At 60.9% G+C, this 20,984-nt stretch overlaps 3 protein-coding genes across 3 annotated transcripts in view; 1 reads left to right on the top strand and 2 right to left on the bottom strand.

The window, feature by feature from the left end:
- Window positions 1-5,161: 5,161 nt before the first annotated feature.
- LOC122171015 (F-box/WD repeat-containing protein 7-like) lies at window positions 5,162-17,202 on the bottom strand. Its single transcript, XM_042838339.1, is given in 14 exon segments — window positions 5,162-5,674; window positions 5,835-6,045; window positions 6,429-6,654; window positions 6,905-7,059; window positions 7,061-7,087; window positions 7,593-7,706; window positions 8,971-9,107; window positions 9,258-9,381; window positions 9,470-9,604; window positions 10,096-10,234; window positions 10,687-10,769; window positions 11,995-12,297; window positions 15,047-15,217; window positions 16,999-17,202. Coding segments are annotated over 14 exon segments (2,298 nt in total). The 3' UTR covers window positions 5,162-5,405.
- Window positions 17,203-17,342: 140 nt separating this feature from the next.
- On the bottom strand, window positions 17,343-20,557 carry RRP8 (ribosomal RNA processing 8). The gene is made up of 6 exons (XM_042838337.1): window positions 20,459-20,557; window positions 19,730-20,382; window positions 18,993-19,122; window positions 18,189-18,295; window positions 18,008-18,104; window positions 17,343-17,658 (listed from the first exon to the last, which is right to left on the bottom strand). The coding sequence occupies exons 1-6, from the start codon at window positions 20,555-20,557 to the stop codon at window positions 17,548-17,550; spliced, it is 1,197 nt and encodes a 398-aa protein (XP_042694271.1). The 3' UTR covers window positions 17,343-17,547.
- Window positions 20,558-20,881: 324 nt separating this feature from the next.
- The window catches only part of ILK (integrin linked kinase), a 5,338-nt gene continuing 5,235 nt past the window's right edge, over window positions 20,882-20,984 (top strand). Inside the window, exon 1 of the mRNA XM_042838340.1 lies at window positions 20,882-20,941. The gene's annotated coding sequence lies outside the window, so the exon portion shown is untranslated. The remainder of the gene's footprint in view (window positions 20,942-20,984) is intronic.

The following is a 20,984-nucleotide window of genomic DNA, read 5'->3' as shown; positions in this document are numbered from 1 at the left end:
TCGCTGCGGGACATCGCTGCGGGACATCGCTGCGGGACATCGCTGCGTGCCGGGCGCTCCTGCGGGCTCCGCAGGGGAAATGAGTGCCGCGAACACACGGGGTGTGCGGGATGGATGGCGAGGGCAGAGGTGGGTTGGCTTCAACGGGACCCCGCCGTGAGGAATCCATAGCAGGGAACCCATGGCAAAGATCCCGCTGCTCGGTGCCGGCTGTGCTGGTCGGCAGCCTGGGGGCGCAGGCACAGCGCACAGCCCAGCCGGGGCAGTGCATGGACGTGGGCTGATGTGAACCCAGTGTGTTTGAATTCTATGTGCAGAGGCTGGAACCAGCTGGAAAGGAGAACATCAAAATAAAGAGACGTAAACTCACAGCGTTTGACGTCAGCTTCCAGTTCTGGACAGGGCTGAGCAAATTTGGGTGTGCTTTCTGAATCCTCGGTGATGAGGTGTCAGTTTAACTTGTTGCTCGCTGCAGCACAGAGCTCTGAGCTCCCACTGAGCTGCAATGGCAGCGCTGATAAAAGCGGGGATCCGTGTCCTTCTGTCTGTCTGCACTTTAAGCAGCCATGAACACTGTGCACAGCGTTCTGGGAGCAGGTTTTGGCTCCAGACCCATTGCCTCTGTGTTTACTAACACTGTGCAGACCGAGTGCAGCAACAAAACGCGGGGTTTGTTAACAGCCAGTCCTGCTGCAAAAGGCAGCGCAGAGATTTACTGCCTGCTGCTCCGCGGGTGAGCGAGCACCGATGGCTTTCAAGGCCAACAGGAGAGGAGGAAGCCCTGAACAGGGCCGGGTTGGAGGCCTGGGGCCGAGATGGAAACCTGATCCAACCCACTGAGGAAGGGGGGCACAGGAGAGCACGGCGGTGTTTGTCACAGTGGGGTTATGTGGTGCCGTGAGCTGGGACACTGGGGGGAGACAGGAGGTCAGAAACAGGGAGAACAGAGCAGCAGTTGTGTCCCTTGGCTTGGGCACAGGGCACAGCAGGGCAGCACTGCGCTGGGCTCCAGCAGCAGGGCCATACAGGGCACCACTGAGTTGGGCTCCTGCAGCTGTAAGAGCAGCACTGCTCCATAGTGAGCTTCAGCAGCAGCCTGGACCCTTGGAACACTGCAGCCTCTGGGCTGTAGAAACAATTTTCCATGGCCTTTCTCAAGGGCTCCACGAGGTCCAACAAAACCATTTTCTTTCTTTCTTTCTATTCTATCAATACCTCCTGCTCCCATCCAGTACCGGTGCCCACAAATCCCACCAGCCCACAGCATGGAGATTGCAGGAGCATCGCTGTGCCTGCCCTGGGTGCACGCCTGGCATAGAAGCATAAGGCTGCTCACAGCATCACAGAATGGCACGGGCTGGAAGGGACCTCAAGGATGATGAAGCCCCAACCCTCCTGCTGCAGGCAGGGCCACCAACCTCCACATTTAATACCAGACCAGGGGCCAGGAGATAAAAGAGCAGTGGAGAATAACCAGAGCAGTGCTGCAGCCCCTGCTCTGAATGAGGCTCAGAATGGCAGCAGGGCTGAGCTGGGGCACGGAACAGCTGTGACCCCCAGAGCAGGCAGAGGTGCACACTTCAATCCTGCCCAGTTCCCTGTTCTGCCCACAGCTGTGTGGGCAGCACTTGCACTGATGGTTCACCCCTGAGCACAGCTTGACAAAGCAGCATTGTGCAATACGAGTGACTTGAGACTGATTTCAAAGAAATGTACTTGCTGGAATGCCACTTAACAGCCCTCTGCAGCTCTCGTCCTGCCTCACTTGCCAAGAATCTGAAGTTTCACAATCGCAGAAGCTGAAAAAAATCCCCTCAGTTTCTTCATCCTGGCAATGCTCTCCCATAGAGTTTAACGAAGGCTCTGTGCAGCTGTGCCAAAGTCACCTCTTGCAATGCTGGCTGCCCCCGCAGCGAGCACAAACAGCAGCTGCAGGCAGGTGGTGGCACTCAGAAGGGAGCTTTCTCTGCAGCACCTTTGGGGCTGACACCCATCGGGTTATGGCACTGCAGGGGTGATCATCTGAGGCATCATCACTTGAGACATCTGCACCGGCTGCTGCATTCATCAAGGTGTTTCTCCATGGGTATGGGAGCACACGTTACCAGACGCCTGCACAGAGCGTCGCTGCCTGCTCTGTGGTCACTCATGTGGATCACAGCGTCACAGAACGGTTTGGGTTGGAAGGGAGCTCAAGGATCACGAAGCTCCAACCCCCCACCAATGCAGGGCCACCAACCTCCCCCTCTCACAGCAGCCCAGGCTGCCCAGGGCCCCATCCAACCTGGCCTTGAACACCTCCAGGGATGGACGGGGCATCACAGCCTCTCTGGGCAGCTGTTCCAGCACCTCACCACTCTCTGAGTAAAAGAGAGGAAGTAAAGAACTTAACCAGGCACTGCTGAAGAGCATTTCCTCATTGCCTTCATAGAAAACAAAAAGGATTTGGAGCCTCTGCAGGGGCCTATGACTGTAACATCCTCCACCAAGAGGATGGGTTTTGCCCATTAATAATGTCACAAGAGAGGAGTCCTGCTCCTGACTCAGCTTTTAAGACAGCTCGTGTTCAGGATGAGTGCAGAGATGCTTCTCTTGAACTCTATTCCTTCACCACTGACCTTCTGCAGTTGTCTCTGATCAGTTTGGAACAGCAGCCCTGGTGATTTACGTTATTTGGGCAACATAGTTTATTCTAAAGGCAAGCAGGCAGCTTTGTTTGGCTGCCGCTGCCAAATTGCTTTTGGCAACAAGCTGGGTGGGAGCAGAGTGCAGCCACGACATCAGTGTGCGCTGCAGCCTGCACAGCATTGGAGACCTCTGCAGCTGCTCAGTGCAGCAGGAGCTCAGGAGCAGACAGACACTGCACAGCTGGTAGCAATTGCTCAGCTGGGTGAACCTGAGATCTGCCCCATGGCTCCCATCTCACCCTGCTGCACGGCCCTGCGTGTTTCTTGGCTTCCTGCTGTTCCTTTCTGTTCTCCAGATCACAGCGTGTCTCAGTCACCCAAGGTTTGAGCTCAGCCCACCCCACAGGAGCTGCTCACCCCTCCTGCTGCACGAGGCATTGCTGGCAGCCCGTGCTGGGCAGTGCTCCCGTGTCCCTGTGAGATGCCTGGATGCACTTAGAGCTGGCTGTCTGTAGCGTTATAGGCTTGGGGATGAGTGGCTGGATGAGTGTGAAGAGGAAGGAACCTGGGGTGTTGGTTGGTGCTCGGCTGAACACGAGCCAGCAGTGTGCCCAGGTGGCCAAGAGGGCCAGCAGCATCCTGGCCTGCATGAGGAATGGTGCGGCCAGCAGGAGCAGGGAGGTGAGCATCCCCTGCACTCAGCTCTGGTGAGGCCGCACCTCGAGTGCTGTGTTCAGCTTTGGGCTCCTCACTACAGGAAAGACATTGAGGGCCTGGAGCGTGTGCAGAGAAGGGCAGCAAAATAGTGAGGGGTCTGGAGCACAGGGCTGATGAGGAGCGGCTGAGGGAGCTGGGATTGTTCAGTGTGGAGAAGAGGAGCTCAGGGGAGACCTCAGTGAACCCTACGACCTCCTGAAGGGAGGCTGTGATGAGGAGGGGTTTGGCCTCTTGTCCCAGGCAACGAGCAGCACATGGGGAAATGGCTGCAAGTTGTAGCAGAGGAGGTTCAGGTTGGACAGGAGGCAGAACGCTTTCTCTCAGTGCTCAGGCACTGCAGTGGCTGCACAGGGAGGTGGTGCAGTCTCCATCCCTGGCGGTGCTCAAGGGGCGTCTGGATGAGGAGCTGCAAGATGTGGTTTGGTGCTGGTGGTGGCAATGGTGAAAACAGTGGGATGGATGATCTTACAGGCCGTTTCCAGCCTTGTGATTCTGTGAACTCTATGTCTCAACCCTTCTGCTCCTTACATGAGAGCTCCTTACAGAGGTCACGTTATGGATGGAGACACAGCGGCACACCTGGGCATCGCACTGCAGCTCCTGCCTGAACCCCAGCACCTCCCTGCCCCTCTGCAGGGCTGCCCCCACAGAACAAACATCCACCTGTAGGAGTTGGGTGCTGTGTGTCTGGGGAGAGGCAAGGCTGGGAAAATGTGAGGTGCTTCACACAGACAGACCTTGGCAGCAGAGCTTAAACCATCTGCCCTCTGGAGGAGGCCAGGAAATGGGGCCATTCTGGCACTGTACCCAAGGATGAGGCAACTTTGGAGGTCCAGATGTGTACCCAGCAGCCCCCAGTCCCACATTCATCCTCCTGCAGGACTCGCAGGATGTGCTGCAGGCAGCCCTGAGCCACACCATACACCCCCACCTCCCGTGCTGTCACCACCTCTGGCCACCCACCATCCATGCTTGCAGCAGGTAGGAACCAGCAACGGCACCAGGGCTGCAACAGGGCTGCAGAGGAACAGACAAGAGATGGAAGCCATTTCCCAGAAAGGAAGACCCCAGAATCAGCTCCTGCTGGAAGCACGGATGCTGTCTGGCTCTACACACCTGGAGCAGGGGCAGCCATCTTCTCTGCCCCACCATCCCACAGCAAGGATGCCTGCCTCAGCCATGGCTGTGCTGCAGCAGCAAGGTCCACGTCAGCAGCTGTAAATGCGGCCCTGTGCTGTGCATGCAGTGTCGTGCCGCAGCAGGAGCTCCCACATCACATCTGCCCTGTGCAGGCCTGGTGTCTCAGCAGAGCTGGGTCAGCCCAAGCCCAGAGCTCAGCATGGCTGCTCCCACAGCAGCAGTCCTGCTCCCCAGCACGGTGGGGCTGTGCTCACTGCAAGGTGCCTCCAGCTGACTGCACCCCTTACTCACTCCATTGCAAGGCTCCCATCCTTCCCCCTTCCGTTCTCTGGACCAGAGCAGAGCTCAAAGGAAGGGCCTCACCTGCCTCTACTCCCCATCTGCTATGGCCACATCATCCCAGGACACAGCTGGGTAAGCGGCAGGCTGTGCTACACGCAGCGCTGCCCTGCACCCCCCCAGCACCGCGTGCTCGGTGCTGTCAGCAAAGCCACTCAACACTTCAGCTGAACAGGAAGGACTCCGTGCAGAGGTGCTGCCCTGGCCAAGAACACGCAGCAGAGGAGAGGCAGGAGAGCCCACAGCCCCCTGCTCCTCTCTTGAAACCTACCAGAGGCGGTGCAGCCGCTGCTCCTGGACAGAGGAGCCCCACGGAACAGCAGGGGGGAGAAGCAGGCTCCAGGTACAGAAATAAATCGATATATTAGCGCGTACAAAACATGCTGCTTCCTCTGTACAGTGCCCCAGCTGGGCGCAGGCTCCCCCCAGGGAGTTCACACATATATAAATAAGGCCCAGACGGCTGCAAACAGTATTTACAGAGCGCGGGGAGCTGAGCGCCTGCTCCGGGGCCAGCCCCACCAAGACCAGCTGCTCCGCCCGGCCCGCGGGATCCTCCCTCCCAGCCTGCATGGGCCGGCTTCATTTCAGGTCCACATCGAAGTCCAGCACCAGCAGCTTGGTCTCCTCTGTCCCGTTGCGGCTGCCCACCGCGCACACCAGCTTGGTGTTGGAAGCTCGGATGCGCCACACCACGCCGCCGCTGCCCCCGCTCTCCAGCGCCACCAGATTGCGCACAAATTCGCCCGTCTTGAGGTCCCAGAGCTTGACAGTACCATCATCCGAGCTGGTCACCACGAACTTGGAGCTGAACTGCAGGCAGGTCACGGCGCTCTGGTGCTTGCTGGGCCCTGAGGGGCAGAAGGCACCCGTGAGTCCCCCCGTGCGCCCAGCTGAGCCCCAGGGCCGCCCTCTGCTTGGCCCAGCTGGGCAGCGTCCATCCTGCCCCGCCGTGCCCGCTGGGTAGGAACACCTTGGCCCTGCCCCAACACCCCTCCCACCCGCACTCACCCTGCAGTGTTTGCAGGCACTGGCCCGTCTTGATGTCCCAGATCTTTACTGTGGAGTCAGCGTTGCCGGACACAAGGATGTTGTCACGCAGCTCCATGCCGCTTGTAAGCGACTGGTGCCCCATGAGGGTGTGTAAGCAGTTCCCACTTTCTACGTCCCACACTCGGATGGACGTGTCCAGGGAGCCGCTCACGATGTGCGTCCCATCGAACTGCCAGGGAGACACAGGTCAGCGGGGCTGAAACAGGAGGGGGCTTTCTCACAGGGCCACAGAACATCCTGAGTTGGAAGGCACCCACACACATCGTCGAGTCCAATCTGCGGCACCGCGGCGCCACAGGCTGGGCACCACAGCCAGCAGCGGGCACAGGTGGCACCACGGCCCAGCAGGGCGCCTCAGCAGCACCGTGCCCCCAAGGAGCAGCACGGCCTGCGGGTTCCTTTGGCACACAGAGGAGTTTGGACGGAGGGGCAGAAAGCGTCTCACACAAAACACGTGCCCATGCGGCACAGAGACGGCCTCTTCTAAGTGTCAGAACAGACAGGTTGGTGCCCCTGCAGCAGGCAGGCGAGGGGAGGGGGCCAGGCTCTCACCTGCAAGGAGTAGACGCGGTTCGTGTGCCCCTGCAGCGTGTGAGTGCAGCTCTCGCTCTCAGGGTCCCACACTTTCACTGTGTAGTCGTAGGCGCCGCTCACCACCTTGTGCCCGTCGTACTGCACGCAGCGCACGGCGGCCACGTGCCCCATCAGCACGTGTAGGCACTGCCCAGTCTCAATGTCCCAGAGGCGCAGAGTGGCGTCCCGTGAGCCACTCACAACCCTGGGAGCAGAGCAGTCCGTGTCAGCTGCAGAACTCCCCCAGCCCAGCTGCACCCTGCACACCAGCTGCCCCGGGGGCAGCCAGCTCACCTCCCCCCCCCAGGAAGCCTCTTTCAACACAGCAACCAGCCCAGGCCAGAACACCTCTGTGCTTCCGGATCCCAGCCCCAGACCGGCACAGCCCCTAACAGCTCCTCACCTTCACCCCCCCCACACCTCACACCGGGCCCCGAATTCCTTCGCTCCCCTACCTGTTGCCATGCAGGTGCATGCAGCGCACGGTGGATGTGTGCCCATACAGCGTGTGCACGCATTCGCCCGTGTCTGCGTTCCACACTTTGAGCGTGCGGTCCGTGGAGCCGCTGATGACAATGCTGTCCCTCATCTGGGAGGACCAGACCCCCCCCCGTGTGGCCGACGAGAGTCTGCACGCACTGCAAAGAACAGTGAGATGGGAGACCTTCGTTTGGGAAAGGCTGAAAGACATTGCAAGAGGGGACAGCAAAGGGCGGGACTTGCTCTGGGCAGGGGGCTGTTTAAGGCTCTCAGGTCAGCAAGCCATTTCCCTGCAAACTCGAGTCCCCACCAAAGTTCTCCCAGAATGATTGCTTGCTGCTCTAAAACTAGTTGGGTTTCTTGCCCTTGTCTTCAAAAGGGCGGCCCCCATTTGCTGACCGCCAGTGAAAAAGCACGCAGCCAGCTCCCGATCATTTGTCACTGCCCAGCACTGATTGCTACCATCAGATGCCTCTCCCCACTGCTCCTGCAGCCCCAGGATCTGCCAGCACCTCTCCCCAGCTGCACCTTGCCAGACCAGACAAACCCATCAAACCACCACGCCTCTCCTACCTGCACCCACCCCACAGCAACGCAGACGAGCAGCACAGCTCCCCCAGCAGCCGCAGAGCAGCGCTGCGATGGCTCAGGACAACCACCCACCTCCCCAGTGACAGCTGACCACACTTTGAGCGTGTTGTCGTCCGAGCCGCTCACAATCCGGTTGCCACAGAACTGCAGGCAGGTGATGACGTGGTCATCGTGTCCCTTCAGCACCTGAACAGAAGACCAGCAGTGAGCAGGAAGGCGTGAGTAAGAACAGATGGGCCTTGAGACAGTGGCAGGGCAGCAGCTGCAGCAGGAGCCAAAGGAGACACGAGGGGGGTGATGGGCTACAAGGGAACTCCAACACAAGGATTGATTCTCCTGACTGCTTAGCTGCGTGAGCTTTGAGCTCAGAGCTGATGTTCTGACCTAGACCCAATGAGACTGAACACATTTAAGACCACAAGTGCCACCTTCCCTGGTGGCAGACAATGCACCAACATCTCCGCATCCACTCCCATCTTCCCAGCAGCAACGTGGCAGCAGGCAGTGGAAGCGTGCAGTGACTGAGCCCCGCACAGGAGCAGAGCCCCAAGCAGCAGCAGGCAGAGCACAGCAAGGGCCGGCTGGGATGACGGCCAGCGCAGAGCTGCCCCTTGGTGAGGGCACAGTGTGGGAGACGTGCTCTGCTGGCAGGGCCCCACGCAGCTCTGCTCACAGCAGTCGCAGCAATGGGTGCTGGGGACTCAGCAAGGGCTGTCTGGGAAGCCAGCTGCAGAGGTGCAGTCACAGCAGCAGGTACAGCTGTTGTTCCCTGTAGGGGCACAGGAAAGATCCTGGGGACACTGGGGGTCCAGAGAAAGTCCAGGGATGGAAAGCAGAGAGGTGGAAGTTCTCTCCTGTGTGACCTCCCACAGGTGACCAAGACTTTGCTCTCCTTGCTTTGTGGACGGGGACTAGGAGCAGGAAGGGACTTGGGTTTTATGTCTTTCTCCAACAGCAAAGCGCTCTACAACACACTATGGGATGCTCTGGGACAAGGCCTGGATGAGCTTCAGAAGGTTTGTATCACTCCCTGCATGCCAAGGTCAGCTACAGCCTTGCAACATGCACTCAGAGAAGGGATGAAGAGGTGACAGACTCCTCTGGAGTTAAGGGCAACCCCTTTTCCACTGGCAGAGCTGCAGCCCTGCACCACCTATTGCAGCCGTCCCTGACACCAGCTGTGCTGTGGATCTGCTCTCTGCAGGCAGGGACAGGAGTTGCAGGAAGCTACAAAGGAAGTATTTGAATTTAAATACTTGCAGGTGAAGGCCTCTGCTTACACCTCCTGAAGGCAGGCCGGACACCTACAGCTTTTCCCGAGGCAGATTTCAAATGCCTAGTGCTGATCTCATCCTATTGGCCAGGGATATTTTTCTGCTGCTTCCTCCTTATACCAGCTTCCTACACGTCTAGAATCTGGTCCTCAGCAAACGCTGCTGAAGGCACCCACCTTGGGGGCTTTAAGCTCGCCGCTGCGCCAATTCATGTCAATTTTGTGCTGCCGCATGAAGGCGAATTTCCAGGGGCTGTACATGAATCCAGGGCTCAGCAGGCGCCGCTTACGCAGGTTCAGGGGCTCCTCAATGCCTGTGGGAACAAGCAGCAGCCTGACGCACAGCTCCCAGCAATACACAGGCTGCTCGGGGCCCAGCCCAGCAGGAGCAGAGATGATGCACGGCAGTGGCAGCTGCGAGCGGCTCCACTGCAGATCCCAGCCGCGGCTGGAGAGAGCCTTACCTTCCTCGCGGCACTTCTCCCTCCACAGCAGGTTATCTTCAGCCAGCACCCTCCAGTAGCGGCAGGTCTGGGCAGCGCGGAGCAGATCCCGAGGCTCCAGGAACGAGAGGACGTAGAGCGCCAGCTGCGGGACCAGAAGCCAGGTCACAACAGGGTGGGCTCCCACGGCTGGTAACACGGCGTCGGGCCAGCTGGCTCTTGCCTCGACTCACCTCCTTGGGCAGCAGTGAAATGAAGTCTCTCTGAAACTGCGGCTCGATGACCTGCATCATGTACTTGATTTGGGAGGGCTCGCAGCGGTCGATGAGCTCATCCAGAGCCAGCAGCTTCTCTGGGCCGCTCCAGCGCTGAGGACAGGGACATCAGTCACTCTGCCTGCACGCACCGCAGGCCCTCGCAGGCTCCCCGCAGCTGTGCAGTGCCTCCATCCAACCCAGCCCCAGCAGCGATACCAACCAGCACGGCAGCAAGCGGGCTGCTGGTGAGCACAGCCCCTGGAGCCGGCCAGGGCCGCAGCACAGAGAGGAGCACAGAGATGGGGCTGGGAACTCCACTACTGAGGTATGATTGGACACCGGTGCTGTGCAACGGCTGACAAAGCAATGCCAACTTAGAAAAAAAAGGCAGACTGCCCAGTGGGAACGAGAGATGGACCACTTCTGTACTCCTTGAGCCAAGGGCAAAACCTTGCTGAAACTCCGCTGCAGGACCCAGAACCCCTGCGTGCAGCAGGGATGAGCAGACAGGCTCATTAGACAGGCCCTGGCTCCCTCACAGCTGCCCTTCAGACCCGCAGCTCCCTGGTGCCCCCTGAGGCAAACTTTGGCCTGGTGCCTACCTGGAAGGTGCGCAGCCAGTCCTGCAGCTCGGGAGGAGGAGCAACGGAGGGGATGCGGCGGCGCCGGGCCTGGGCAGCTTTGGCATTGCGCAGATCCCCAAAGGTGGTGGTGGGACTGGGCGTGCAGGGCCCCAGCGTCCTGCATCACAGCCAGGGAGAAACCAAAGCAGAGGTGAGACGTCCCAGCGCTCCTGGACCGCAGGACGCAAACAACTCCCAGAACACCAGCGCCCACATGAACCAGGAGCCTCCCGCAGGCCAACCCCTGCTCTTCTCATCTCCACATGGACCACAGCTGCACAGCAGTCCCACAGCCACGCACACACAGACCTTTACACCAACCTGCTCTCTGTAATAACAGAATTGTAGACGGGCTGAGGCTGGAGACACCTCTGGAGGTCACCTGGTCCCACCCTGCCACCCAGAGCTGCCTGAGCAAGACCAAATCTAAGCAGCTTCCGCAGACCCCCACGTAGGAGAGTCCACCACAGCAGGAGGACTCCTGAATGAAACCCAGGAGCTGTTTGGGACTATGGAAAGGAGGCCCCTCCTCTCCCCAGGTCAGCTCGCCATGCGGAGCGCTCATCTTACCTGCTGTACTCTGAGCCCTTGCACAGCTTTTTACCAGGAGACAGAGCTCTGCCATCCAGGCCATTCTCTGACTTCCGCTTCATCTGCAAGACAACGGCGAGGTGACACAGGGTGGAGCACATTCTGTGCACATTCTGGGTCATTGACTTTCTGCCAAGAGCATGAGAAGAACAGCCCCAGCCTAGCCTGTCTTCCAAGACCGTGCTCATGCTGAGGACCTGCAGGGGAAGCTGAAGGCCATCTCAACTCTGCAGCAGGCAGGAGTTCACTTCTGAAGGGGTTTAACAGAACTTGGTCTTTCTGAGGGGAACATGAGGCTTATCCAGGAAAGATCAGCAGACAAAGCACCCAGGGACAAAAGGAGCAGCTGAGAAAATGCCTGCTTAGCCTTTAGGCACAGTCCAGCGAAGAGCAGGCAGTCCTGCAGCCAGGCCAGTCGCTCAGAATCACAGAATGGCCAGGGTTGGAAGGGACCTCGAGGATCATGAATCTCCAACTCCGCTGCCACATGCAGGGCCACCAACCTCCCCATTTAATGCTGAACCAGGCTGCCCAGGGCCCCATCCAATCTGGCCTTGAACACCTCCAGGGATGGGGCAGCACCCCACGCTGTGCCTGACAATGCAAGGAAAGCCGTGCTGGGACGTGCAGCAGTCCATACTCCAACATGGCTGCATCGCAGGAATCAGCATCCTTCTAACTCCACACAAACAGCACAGGATTAACAGCAAGTGCAAATGGAGTGGGGGACGACTTGCAGTGCTAACAGACAACAGAAAGCAAGCAAGGGCTGCTCCGTCCCAGGCAGGAGCAGGGCTCCTTCCCTCAGCACTTAGTGCAGCACCATCCGCAGCCCTGCGTACAGGCTGGCCTCTACCTGGCCCCCACAGAACCCATTCCTTGAGAACAGCTCTGGCACCATCACAAAGGGACCCCAGCACAGAGCAGGGCACGGCTGGGGGGCGGCCAGCAGTGCCTGGATAAGCTGGGGCAGCGCTCCTAGAAGTGCAGCCATCAGACCCGAGCCGCTGCGCAGCCCCAAGGAGCATCCTGGAGGCACCCAAGGCAGTGCCAGGCAAGCACAACCCCACCTGCAGCAGCATCTCTGCACACTGCTGTGACACGTGGGCCACCGGCACCAGCGCTGCAGCACGCAGCAGGATCCAGAGCCACCAGCTGCGCTGAGATCACAGCAGCACGGCCGTGCCGGCTCCCAAGAGGCAGCTCTCCCACAGACGAGCCTCTTTTCCCCATCCCCCCCCCAGGGATCAGGCCGGCACACGCAGCCCTTCGCCCCAGCGCCGCTACCTTGGGCCGCACGTGGCGCAGGAAGCCGCTGTCCTCCGTCCGCTGCAGGTAGTCTATCCAGCGCTCGCCAATGGTGTAGTAGAAGTAAACGTTGCTGCCATCTTCCCCTTCCTCACTGCAGCAGCTCCCTTCCTCCTCTTCCGTCTCCTCCTCCTCCTCTGGCTCTCCGCAGGCCGTGCAGCTGACTGCTTCCTGCTCCCCCTGCCCCTCGGAGCCGTTGGCCTCCAGCCCTGATTCCACGCTCCTCTTCCCAGCACGCTCCAGCTCCCAGGGCCCCGACACATCTTCCTCCTCAGCCACTGCCTATGGGACACAGACACAGGGTCAGGTCTGCTGGCCCTGGGGTAGTCGCCGGGGTCTCAGCGGCGGCACAGGGGCAGCTGACCAGAACAGGGGCCCAAAAAGGGAGCGGAGAGCAGGGCAGAGCTGAAGATGGGAAGAGGGGAGCAGACGGCAGAGCCAATGTGCTGCCCCGGGTCACAGGCAGCCACAGCCCAGCAAGGTGTGCAGACAGGAAGCTTCCCAGCCCAGAAGCAGAGTGCGGCTGCCACACGACCAAACGCCAGGGCCGAGAAGCACATGCAAACACTGCAGGGGCAGCGAGGCACCAAGCACCTCTGAACTCACCTGCAGCAGCTCCACTCCGCACAGCCAGCCCCTTCCTGCTGCCGCTGGGAGCAGCGTTCTGCACCACAGAGCACGAGGCAGAGCTGCTGCACACAGGGCTGCCCTGTCGTCAGCCCTCACTGCAGCACCCAACCACACGGCTGCACCAACGCAGCCCAGGGCTGAATCACTGGAAGGCGTGCACTGCATCCCCCTGCACCACCTGCACCTCTTCTCCCCCAAAAAAGCAGCGCTAAAACATCACACACACAAAAAAGCAAAAGCATTCAACAACCTTTTAGAAGCAGCAGAACAACATCCTCGTGTCACAGGAGGAGGAGGAACTGTTTTCTAGCGCACTAAGAGCAGACCTCACCCAGCAAACCAGGGTTGTTTGCACCAGTCTCAGACAATTGATAGTACAAACAGATCACTGGCTCACAACCACCATTTCAAATAAAGTTTGGCATACGGGAGGAACTGCAAAGGTCAGGAGAGTGTGAAAATTATGCCAGAACTGAAGAAAGCAGAAGGCTGAGGCTGTACAGAGCTGGACATCTGGCACCAGAGGGGCTGACTGCATTGGTAAAAGGTAACAGGGACGTGCTTTGCACCAGCTGAGGGGGCTTTGAAAATTCACCATTTCAAATAAAGTTGCTTTTACTCCTTGGAAAGTTCCACTGGGTTAACAAAAGCCATTACATAAAAGGTGTAGATGAGACACAGCCACAGAGGCCCAGGGCGCAGCCTTCTGACCCAGCACCTGGGAAGGGCTGTGCAGTGAGACAGGTTGCACCAGGGCAGCCAGCACTGCTGACCGAGTCCCAGAGGTTCCTGTCACTGGGAAACCTCAGTGCCTGCTGATGGACCTTACGTGGGCCCAGGAGAGGGGGGAGAATCCACAACGCAGTGTCTGTTTTGCTCATGATAGGGAAGTAAATGATGTTTTCCTGATGATATTTTGAGATCGACATCTCATAGGAAGCAAGGAAACTCATCCAGGGATCTGAGTCACTTGGTATGCTGGGCTCGCTCAAATACAGCTCAGCACCCAGAGGCAACGCTCTCCATCTAAAGACAGGAAGAGCTGGACCAACAAGGCACCAGGGGCTGCACGTCCCACAAAGCAGCAGCTGACGAGGACTGAGGGGCACTCGGCACAAACTTCAGGCTCCAAAGCCCAAGCAGACAGGAGGTGCAAGCAGGGAAGCAGCATCACCCCTCAGCTGCTCCACACACCCGAGTTATGCAACGTTCAATCCGCGTTCTACAACAAAACGCTTTAAACGTGAAGGTATGGTCAGCTCTTTCCCAGAAATGACTCAAAGGTGAAGAAAATATCTTGGAGGAGGAAAGAAATGAGGAGGCGGTTTGGTTACAGCACAAAAAGTGGAAGGAAAATCCTTGGCGCTTTCAGAGGCTCCTAGCAGGCACTGCAGCATTGAGCGCAGCGAGGACTGGGCTCATTCACGTCAGGGAACAAAGCCCTGGCTCCCCACGGCAGGGGCAGGCTGCCCACCACTCAGCAGGGCACAGGGCAGCGCTCAGAGCGGGCTGGAGCCGCCGCAGCCCTGCCTGGATCCACCTCTCTGGGAGGCAGAGCCCCAGTTTCTCAAGCTCTTCCTCCAGTATTCAGAGCTGGGGCTCAGGGTGGGGTGCTGAGAGCACGCTGCTGGGCAGCACCAGGGAACCCCGAGCCATCAGCAACACCTTCCAGGCAGACAAATGCCTTCCAGCAGCCCCTCCGCCTCCAGCAATAAGTCTGAGGCCTTAACTGGGCAGAGCCTTCCTGCCTCCTGGGGAGCTTCCTCTCACCACAAGGGCCGGCAGCAGGAAGATGTGCTTCCCGAAGCCCCCAGCACCAGGCAGGCAGCATGCTGGTTGCTGCTCATGCAGATGAGAGCAAGAGGGCAAAGACCTTGGATAGGGATGGACTCCGGCCCCTCCAGCTGCCAGCCTAGAGGAAGAGCTGCCGTCCACACCCAGTTCTGGCCTCTTAGGATGAACAATTAGTGGAACTCAACAACTGTCTGCAGCAGGCTGCCAGTGGAGAGCTGCTCTGGGGCAGGGGAGGCAGCCGTAAGCTCCGCGTGTTTCCGGAGTCCGAGCATTGCTTCTGTGGGGGCCGTGGCACAGCTGCACCACAGAGCAGCTCCAGCAAGAGGCACGCAGGCACCACTGCTCACCCCACCAGAACACAGAGCGGGGGCCACAAAACCTCCGCTGCTGGGATGCTCCCCAGGCCCCCTGCTGCCTCACAGGGCACTACAACAGACCGCTCAGCAGCTCGCAGGGTGAAGCCTCCTCAACACAGGGGTCAAAGCGGGTGCACCTCCCAACCAGTAAATCTCCCTGTGTCTGCACCAGCCTCTTCCCAGCTCCTGCGCCGCTGCAGGCAGGCAGGATCCCCTCCCCATCGCATAGGAAGGTCGCTTTCTTTTCCTACCTGAGGCACAGGAGCTTTGCTGTCCCCCAGCAGAGCAGGGCTCACCCTGACGGCTTCCTCGCTGCTGGGCCGCCTTCTGCAGGTCATCCGCTGACTGTTCAGCTCCAGGATGCGGGTGGTGATGCCTTTGACGTGGAGAAGGTCATCGAGCGAGTTGAAGCCCTTCAGCTCCTGCCAGAGGAGAAGTGAGACTGAACACAGAGCTCAGGCACCGGGGATCAGCTCCAGGCAGGACCGGGGTAACCAGTGCCCTTGTCCTGCTGCCTCCTGGCAGGTGATCCCAGACCCACCAGCTTTCATTTCATTCGCAGCCACAGCTCCCTTTGCTGCTTTGGGGCGCGTGGGGAAGGAGCTGGGCTGCTACAGCGGAGTGGTACCTCTGTATTTCACGTCATTACTACCAAACCCATTAGAGGAACAGAATGGTTTCTGCCAGATGAGGCTTCTCCCAGCCCAACTGTTTCCACAAACTCTGCCTGTCCTGAGCAGTAGTGACAGTGTGGCACAGACTCACAGGAAAGGTAACAGAATCATAGAATTACTAAAGTTGGAAAAGGCCACTAAGATCATCACCCCATCACTCCATACCCACCACACCACGTCCCTCAGTGCCTGGAAAGGACCAACAAGAAGCACCTTCTGACCTGCTGGGGTGTGCTGGGTAGGTCCCAAACACTTGCAGAGCCAGGCCATGACAACCAGAGGAGTTACGAGGGAACTACTGCATTTCACTGTCTCGGGGGACAGTCCTGCTTCACTGACAACCAGCACGTCTTTCCCAACGTAAGGCTTTGATACAAACTTATTTTTCACAAACTTGTTACTGCGAGCTCACTAGTTTACCTCGGCTGGTGCTTTTTCTAGCAGGTGGCCCAAAAGCAAACGGCAGCAGCTCAGGATGGGGAATGACGTCCTCCAGCACTGATGCCAACACCAAAGTGCGTTTGCTGGCCCACACGGCCAAACTCCAACAGCTGGAAACATCCCTGACCTCCCGCTGTACGCTCACGGTGCCCAGCACAACCCCCACCCAAGTCCTGCCCAGCTTCCTGCTGCCCACCATCGCACCCTTCACAGCCTCCACGCTGTTTCTGCCACAAAGCAGAAGGCTCTCAAAGCACCCGGGATGGGAGCAGGATGGCAGCAGCTAACACAGTCGCCAGGGCAAAGCAAAGCTCCCAGCCTTGCTGCGTGTTCTCACGACACCTTTCCCCCTTATCCCCAACAAACAGCGTTATCCCAAAGCGCCGTTCAAACGACAGCCCTCATTCCTATGAATCCGCCTTCCCCTATTCCCATACCCGCAGCTCTTTTGTTTCAAGGGCTGCTTCTCTTCCACCCCCACACTGTTTACACCCCTGCTGTATTTATAGCCGCTGACCCTGCATTCTCAGCTCCTCAGTTCCAGGCCAAAAAAAGCCAAGCTCCTCCAGCCTCCTCCTACCAGCCCAGCCTTCCTCCGCCCGGTTCCTCCCACCTCGCTGTTCGGAGGCTCCCGGCAGGGATGCCGCGTTCCGGCCGCGACCCCGCGGGCGCTTTCAGCTACAAACGCCGTTCACCTTCCTGCCGCGTCCCGCACGCACACGTCCCTTCCTCTGCGCTGTCACGGAGGCGGCTCAGCCACGTCGGGACGGATCGCCGCACGCAGACACCGCTCCTACCCCGCTCCGTCATCGCCCGGCGACGGCCCGGCCCAGGCAGCACCGGCCCCCCAGCGCACCGTGACGGCGCTTCCCGCGTTCCCCGAGCCGCCGCTCAGGCTCAGCCCCGACACGGAGCCGGGCGGGCCGGGGCCGCTCCGCGCCGAAGGGAAGAGCGGAGCCGGAGGACGGGGAGGGCAGCGCGAGGCCCGTCCCGAACCCTGCGGTTCCTCCGCCCGCCCCGAGGTCGAAGGCGGCGGACCGGTCCCGTCGCGACCCCTCCTTTCCCGCAGCCCCCGCCCGGAGCCGCACCTCTCTCTTCCGCACGATGCCGCGGGCGCGGCGCCGCCCGATGCCGCTGAGCGCTCCTTCCAGCTCGGCCACCCCGGCCCGGTTGATATCGAGCTTCCCCCCGCCGGGGCCTGGCCCCGGCCCCGGCCCCGACATCGCGGCGCTGCCTGCCGCCGAACAGGCCCGCCCTCACTGCGCAGGCGCGACCCCGCCCGCCCCACCCATGCGCGCCAGCGAGGCGGTCCGACTGTACGGAAACGGCCATTTATTGAGAACCGCGCGTGCGCACCGACGGCGCCCGGCGCCGCGCCCCGCCCGCGGGAGGCCCCGCCTCCGTTCGCGCCCAGGAGCCCCGCCCGCTCCTCAGCGCCGCTCGGCGCAGGCCGTGCCGGAGGGTCCCCCGTCGGCTCCGGTCGCACAAACGAGCCGGAAACTCCACCCCTCGCCGACGCCGTGCCGGAAGTTTCCTTTCTCGCCGACTGCCGGAAGTCCCGCCCCGTGCCGAGGCTGCCCAGGAAGTTCCGCCCTCAGCCCCGCCCCTCGCCGAGGCCGTACCGGAAGTTCCGCCGCTCAGCGCCGTTTGTACAGGCAGGGCAGCAGCCGCAGTCCCGCGCAGGGCCGGCGTCGCGGCGGCCCCGCCTTGGTGAACTCCAGGAGGTAGAAGAAGGCGCTGGACAGGTCCTGCGGGCCGCGGGGTCAGCGCCAGTCGGCCCGGCGCCGCACCCCGCCGCCCTCAGCTCCGCGGCCCCTGCGTTCTCCCACCCCGACCCCGGCTCCTCCCCGTCCCATCCCAGCCCCGCATCCCCAGCTCTCCCCTGTAGCATCTGCGCTCCCCAAACCCTAAAATGCGGCTTCCCCAGGCCCGCATCCCAGCGTGCCCCGCACCTCCCAGCCCCGCACTCACGACCCGTGGCTGCCTCCCTACCCCGTCCCAGCCTCCTATTCCCCGCCCACTCTGCCTTCCCTACACGGTCGCTTGCCCGGGCATCGCACTCCAGACCGTGCACTCCAGGGACCCTGAAAGACCCACCTTGCTGACGCTCCTGAAGCCCAGCTGAGCCATTCCATTCATGAAGGCTCGGAGGTCCTCAAAGCGGCTGGCAACCTCGGCCACCATCAGGGTACCGCTGCAGGGACAGCACAGCATTGAGGGGTGCCAGAGCAGGCACTGCCCAGGGCTCCCTTGCTGCCCGGCACACAGCTCTGCCTACCCCTGCTTCAGCACGCGGTTGGCTTCCTCTAGGATCTCCTGCAGGTTGGTGCCCATCAGCGCCAAGCAGAAAACTGCAATGTCCACTGACTCATCTGCCAGCGGCACCTGCAAAGCACCAACAGAGTGAATGGGGCCTGTCCCCACCCTTGGCATTCCCTTGACTCAGATTCAGCTGAGCACCTTCTCAGAGAGGGAGCCCCAAATAGCAGCACCCCATGTTCAGAACATACAAGCATGGAATTCCCATCGACTTCCAGCAGGTGCTCTCAACCATCCTCTTGTGCTCCCCACGTGATGCCCATCCCATACCCTGCTACCTGACAGGCAGCCTCAAGCACACAGCCACCCTGTGGACCTCCAGGAATTACAGAATCCCAAGAAAGCAGGGGTTGGAAGGGACCCCTGGCAATCTCCCTACTTTAACCCCCAACAATGGAGCTTAATAGGAATAATAGGAAATAAAATAGGAAAGTTCTCTAGAGCAAGCTGCACAGGAAAGCATGCCAGTGGATTTGAGTATCTCCAAAGGTTTTTCTTCTGTGCAGCTTGTGCCTGGGCTCTGGCACCCTCGCTGTCAGTAAGTTCTTTCTCATGTTCACATGGAACTCCCAGTTACAGTTTTGTCCATCGTCCCTTGCCATGTCACCAGGCACCACAAGGATGCAGTCTGTCACTATGAGTACAACCACAGCGCAGCCCACACTTACAGCTCTGCAGCTCCTCTCTGACCACACACAGCCCGCCTGCCCTCCAAGGAACACACCTGGCTCCTTGGTGCACCAGTCGCAGCACAGCCCCTTACCTCAGCCATGTCGCAGACGGTGACAAGCGGGCTGAGCGGCACCAGGTCGAAGCAGTGCACCTTATTCCGGACACTGCTGGCAATCTTGCAGTCCCCGCATCCAAAATCTGCCACGACCAGCGAGGCTGACCTGCAGGGGCACAGAGCTGGTAACGCTGCACCCACCTTTGTGCCCCCAGCTCCACTCCTCTATGCTCTCCCCATCTGCAGTGCTGCATCCAGGGCTGGGACCCTCGGTACAAGAAAGACAGGGGGAGCTGTTGTAGAGGGTCCATAGGAGGTCACACAGATGATCAGAGGGCTAAAGCAGGTCTCCTATGAAGAAAGGTTGAGGGATCTGGGCTTGCTCGGCTTGGAGAAGAGAAGCTGCAGGGTGACCTCATTGCAGCCTTCCAGAACCTAAGGGGAGCCTACAAACAGGAGGGGACTCAACTATTGGAAAGGAGAGATAACAGCAGGACAAGGGGAAATGGTTGGAAGTTGAAGGAGGGCAGCTGGAGGTTGGATGTCAGGGGGAAGTTGTTTAGAGAGAGAGTGGTGAGGGGCTGGAACAGCTGCCCAGAGAGGCTGTGATGCCCCGTCCATCCCTGGAGGTGTTGGAGGCCAGGTTGGATGGGGCCCTGGGCAGCCTGGGCTGCTGTGAGATGGGGAGGTTGGTGGCCCTGCATTGGTGGGGGGTTGGAGCTTCGTGATCCTTGAGCTCCCTTCCAACCCAACCATCCTATGGCTCTGCTCACCGCTGCCGCAGCCGCTGGATGATGTGATCCACGGGGTTCTGTGGCCAGCGCCCCACCTGCTGCGCAAAGCCGCGGTGGTAGATCTGGAACGCCTCGGGGTCGCTCTGGAAGAGCTGAACGGCGTCGCGGCTGCTGCTGGTGTAGAGCCGCTCGTTGATGTACCGGAACCGCGCCGCCAGCAGCCGCTCCTCCATGCGCGCCCGCAGCGCCGCCGACCGCCCGGTGGGTGCCGCGGCCGGGTCAGCGGGTTCCGGTGCCGCCTGTCCGGTACCGCCACCTCCGCCCGCGTTCTTCTCCGCTTTCAACTTCTCCTGCCGCCGTTTGTTCTTCTGTTTGTTCCGCCACTGCTTTCGGGTGAGCCGCGGCGCCGCTGCCGCCGAATCCCCCACCGCGGGCTCAGCGTTCCGCCGGGGCGGCTCCGGGACACCCGGGGGCAGCTCAGCCCCGTTCCCTGCGGCGCCGACCCCGTTCTGGGGTCGCCGCCCCTCCGCGGCCGCCTCCGCCGCGGTTCGGTCCTTCGCGGTCCTCGCGCGTTTCCCGGGCCGCTTTGGAGCCGCTTCGCCGCTCCACTCCGGAGCCGCGCCCGCCGCCTGCAGCCTCCGCAGGGTGGCTACGAGTCGCTGCCGCCGCTTCCGCTCCGCCGCGGCGGAGACCTGCAGGGAGCAGAGCGGCGTCACTGCCACGGCGGGGGCCGGCCCGGTTCGCCCCCTCGAGCCCCTCTCCCCTTACCGGCGGCTGAGAGCCTTTGGCATCACCGCGAAGCTCCGGCACGGCCCGTGGCAGCGCGAGGCCGTCCGCGCCCTCGTTCCACTCCTCCTCCTCGAACATCGCGGCGCCCGGGAGCGGCGCTCGGACCGGAGCGGAGCAGACCGACCCACCGCCCCGCGCCCCCACGTGCACTGGCGGCCGGAGCGGCCCCGGCCGCACGAGGTTAGCGCGCCCCCTGCAGTGCGGAGGGTGAATTGCAGCGCCCAGGTAGCGCCGCCCGTAACTCCTCGCGCCCCGCCCAGCCCGGTTCGTCCCCTCCCTCCCCCCGTGCCCCGCCCAGGTACGCGCTGTGCCCGCCCCGCCCCGCCCGCCGTTCCCGCCCGGTGTCCCCCGGCGGTGCCTCCGCTCTGCGGGGAGCGGCGCGGCCGGCAGGGGGCGCTGGAGGCGGGCGGGGCGGAGCCACGCATTGCTCCGCAGAGCCACCGCCCTGCGCCGCCGGAGCCGGTAAGGGCGGCCGGGCCGGGCCGTGCGGGCGGGCGGAGCTCGA

The sequence above is a fragment of the Centrocercus urophasianus genome, unplaced genomic scaffold (assembly GCF_019232065.1).
Source record: "Centrocercus urophasianus isolate 14NV4802_14NV808 unplaced genomic scaffold, USGS_Curo_1.0 seq_765, whole genome shotgun sequence".
NCBI lineage: Eukaryota > Metazoa > Chordata > Aves > Galliformes > Phasianidae > Centrocercus > Centrocercus urophasianus.
The sequence above is the reverse complement of the archived record's forward strand: the minus strand, read 5'-3'. Positions and strand labels throughout refer to the sequence as shown.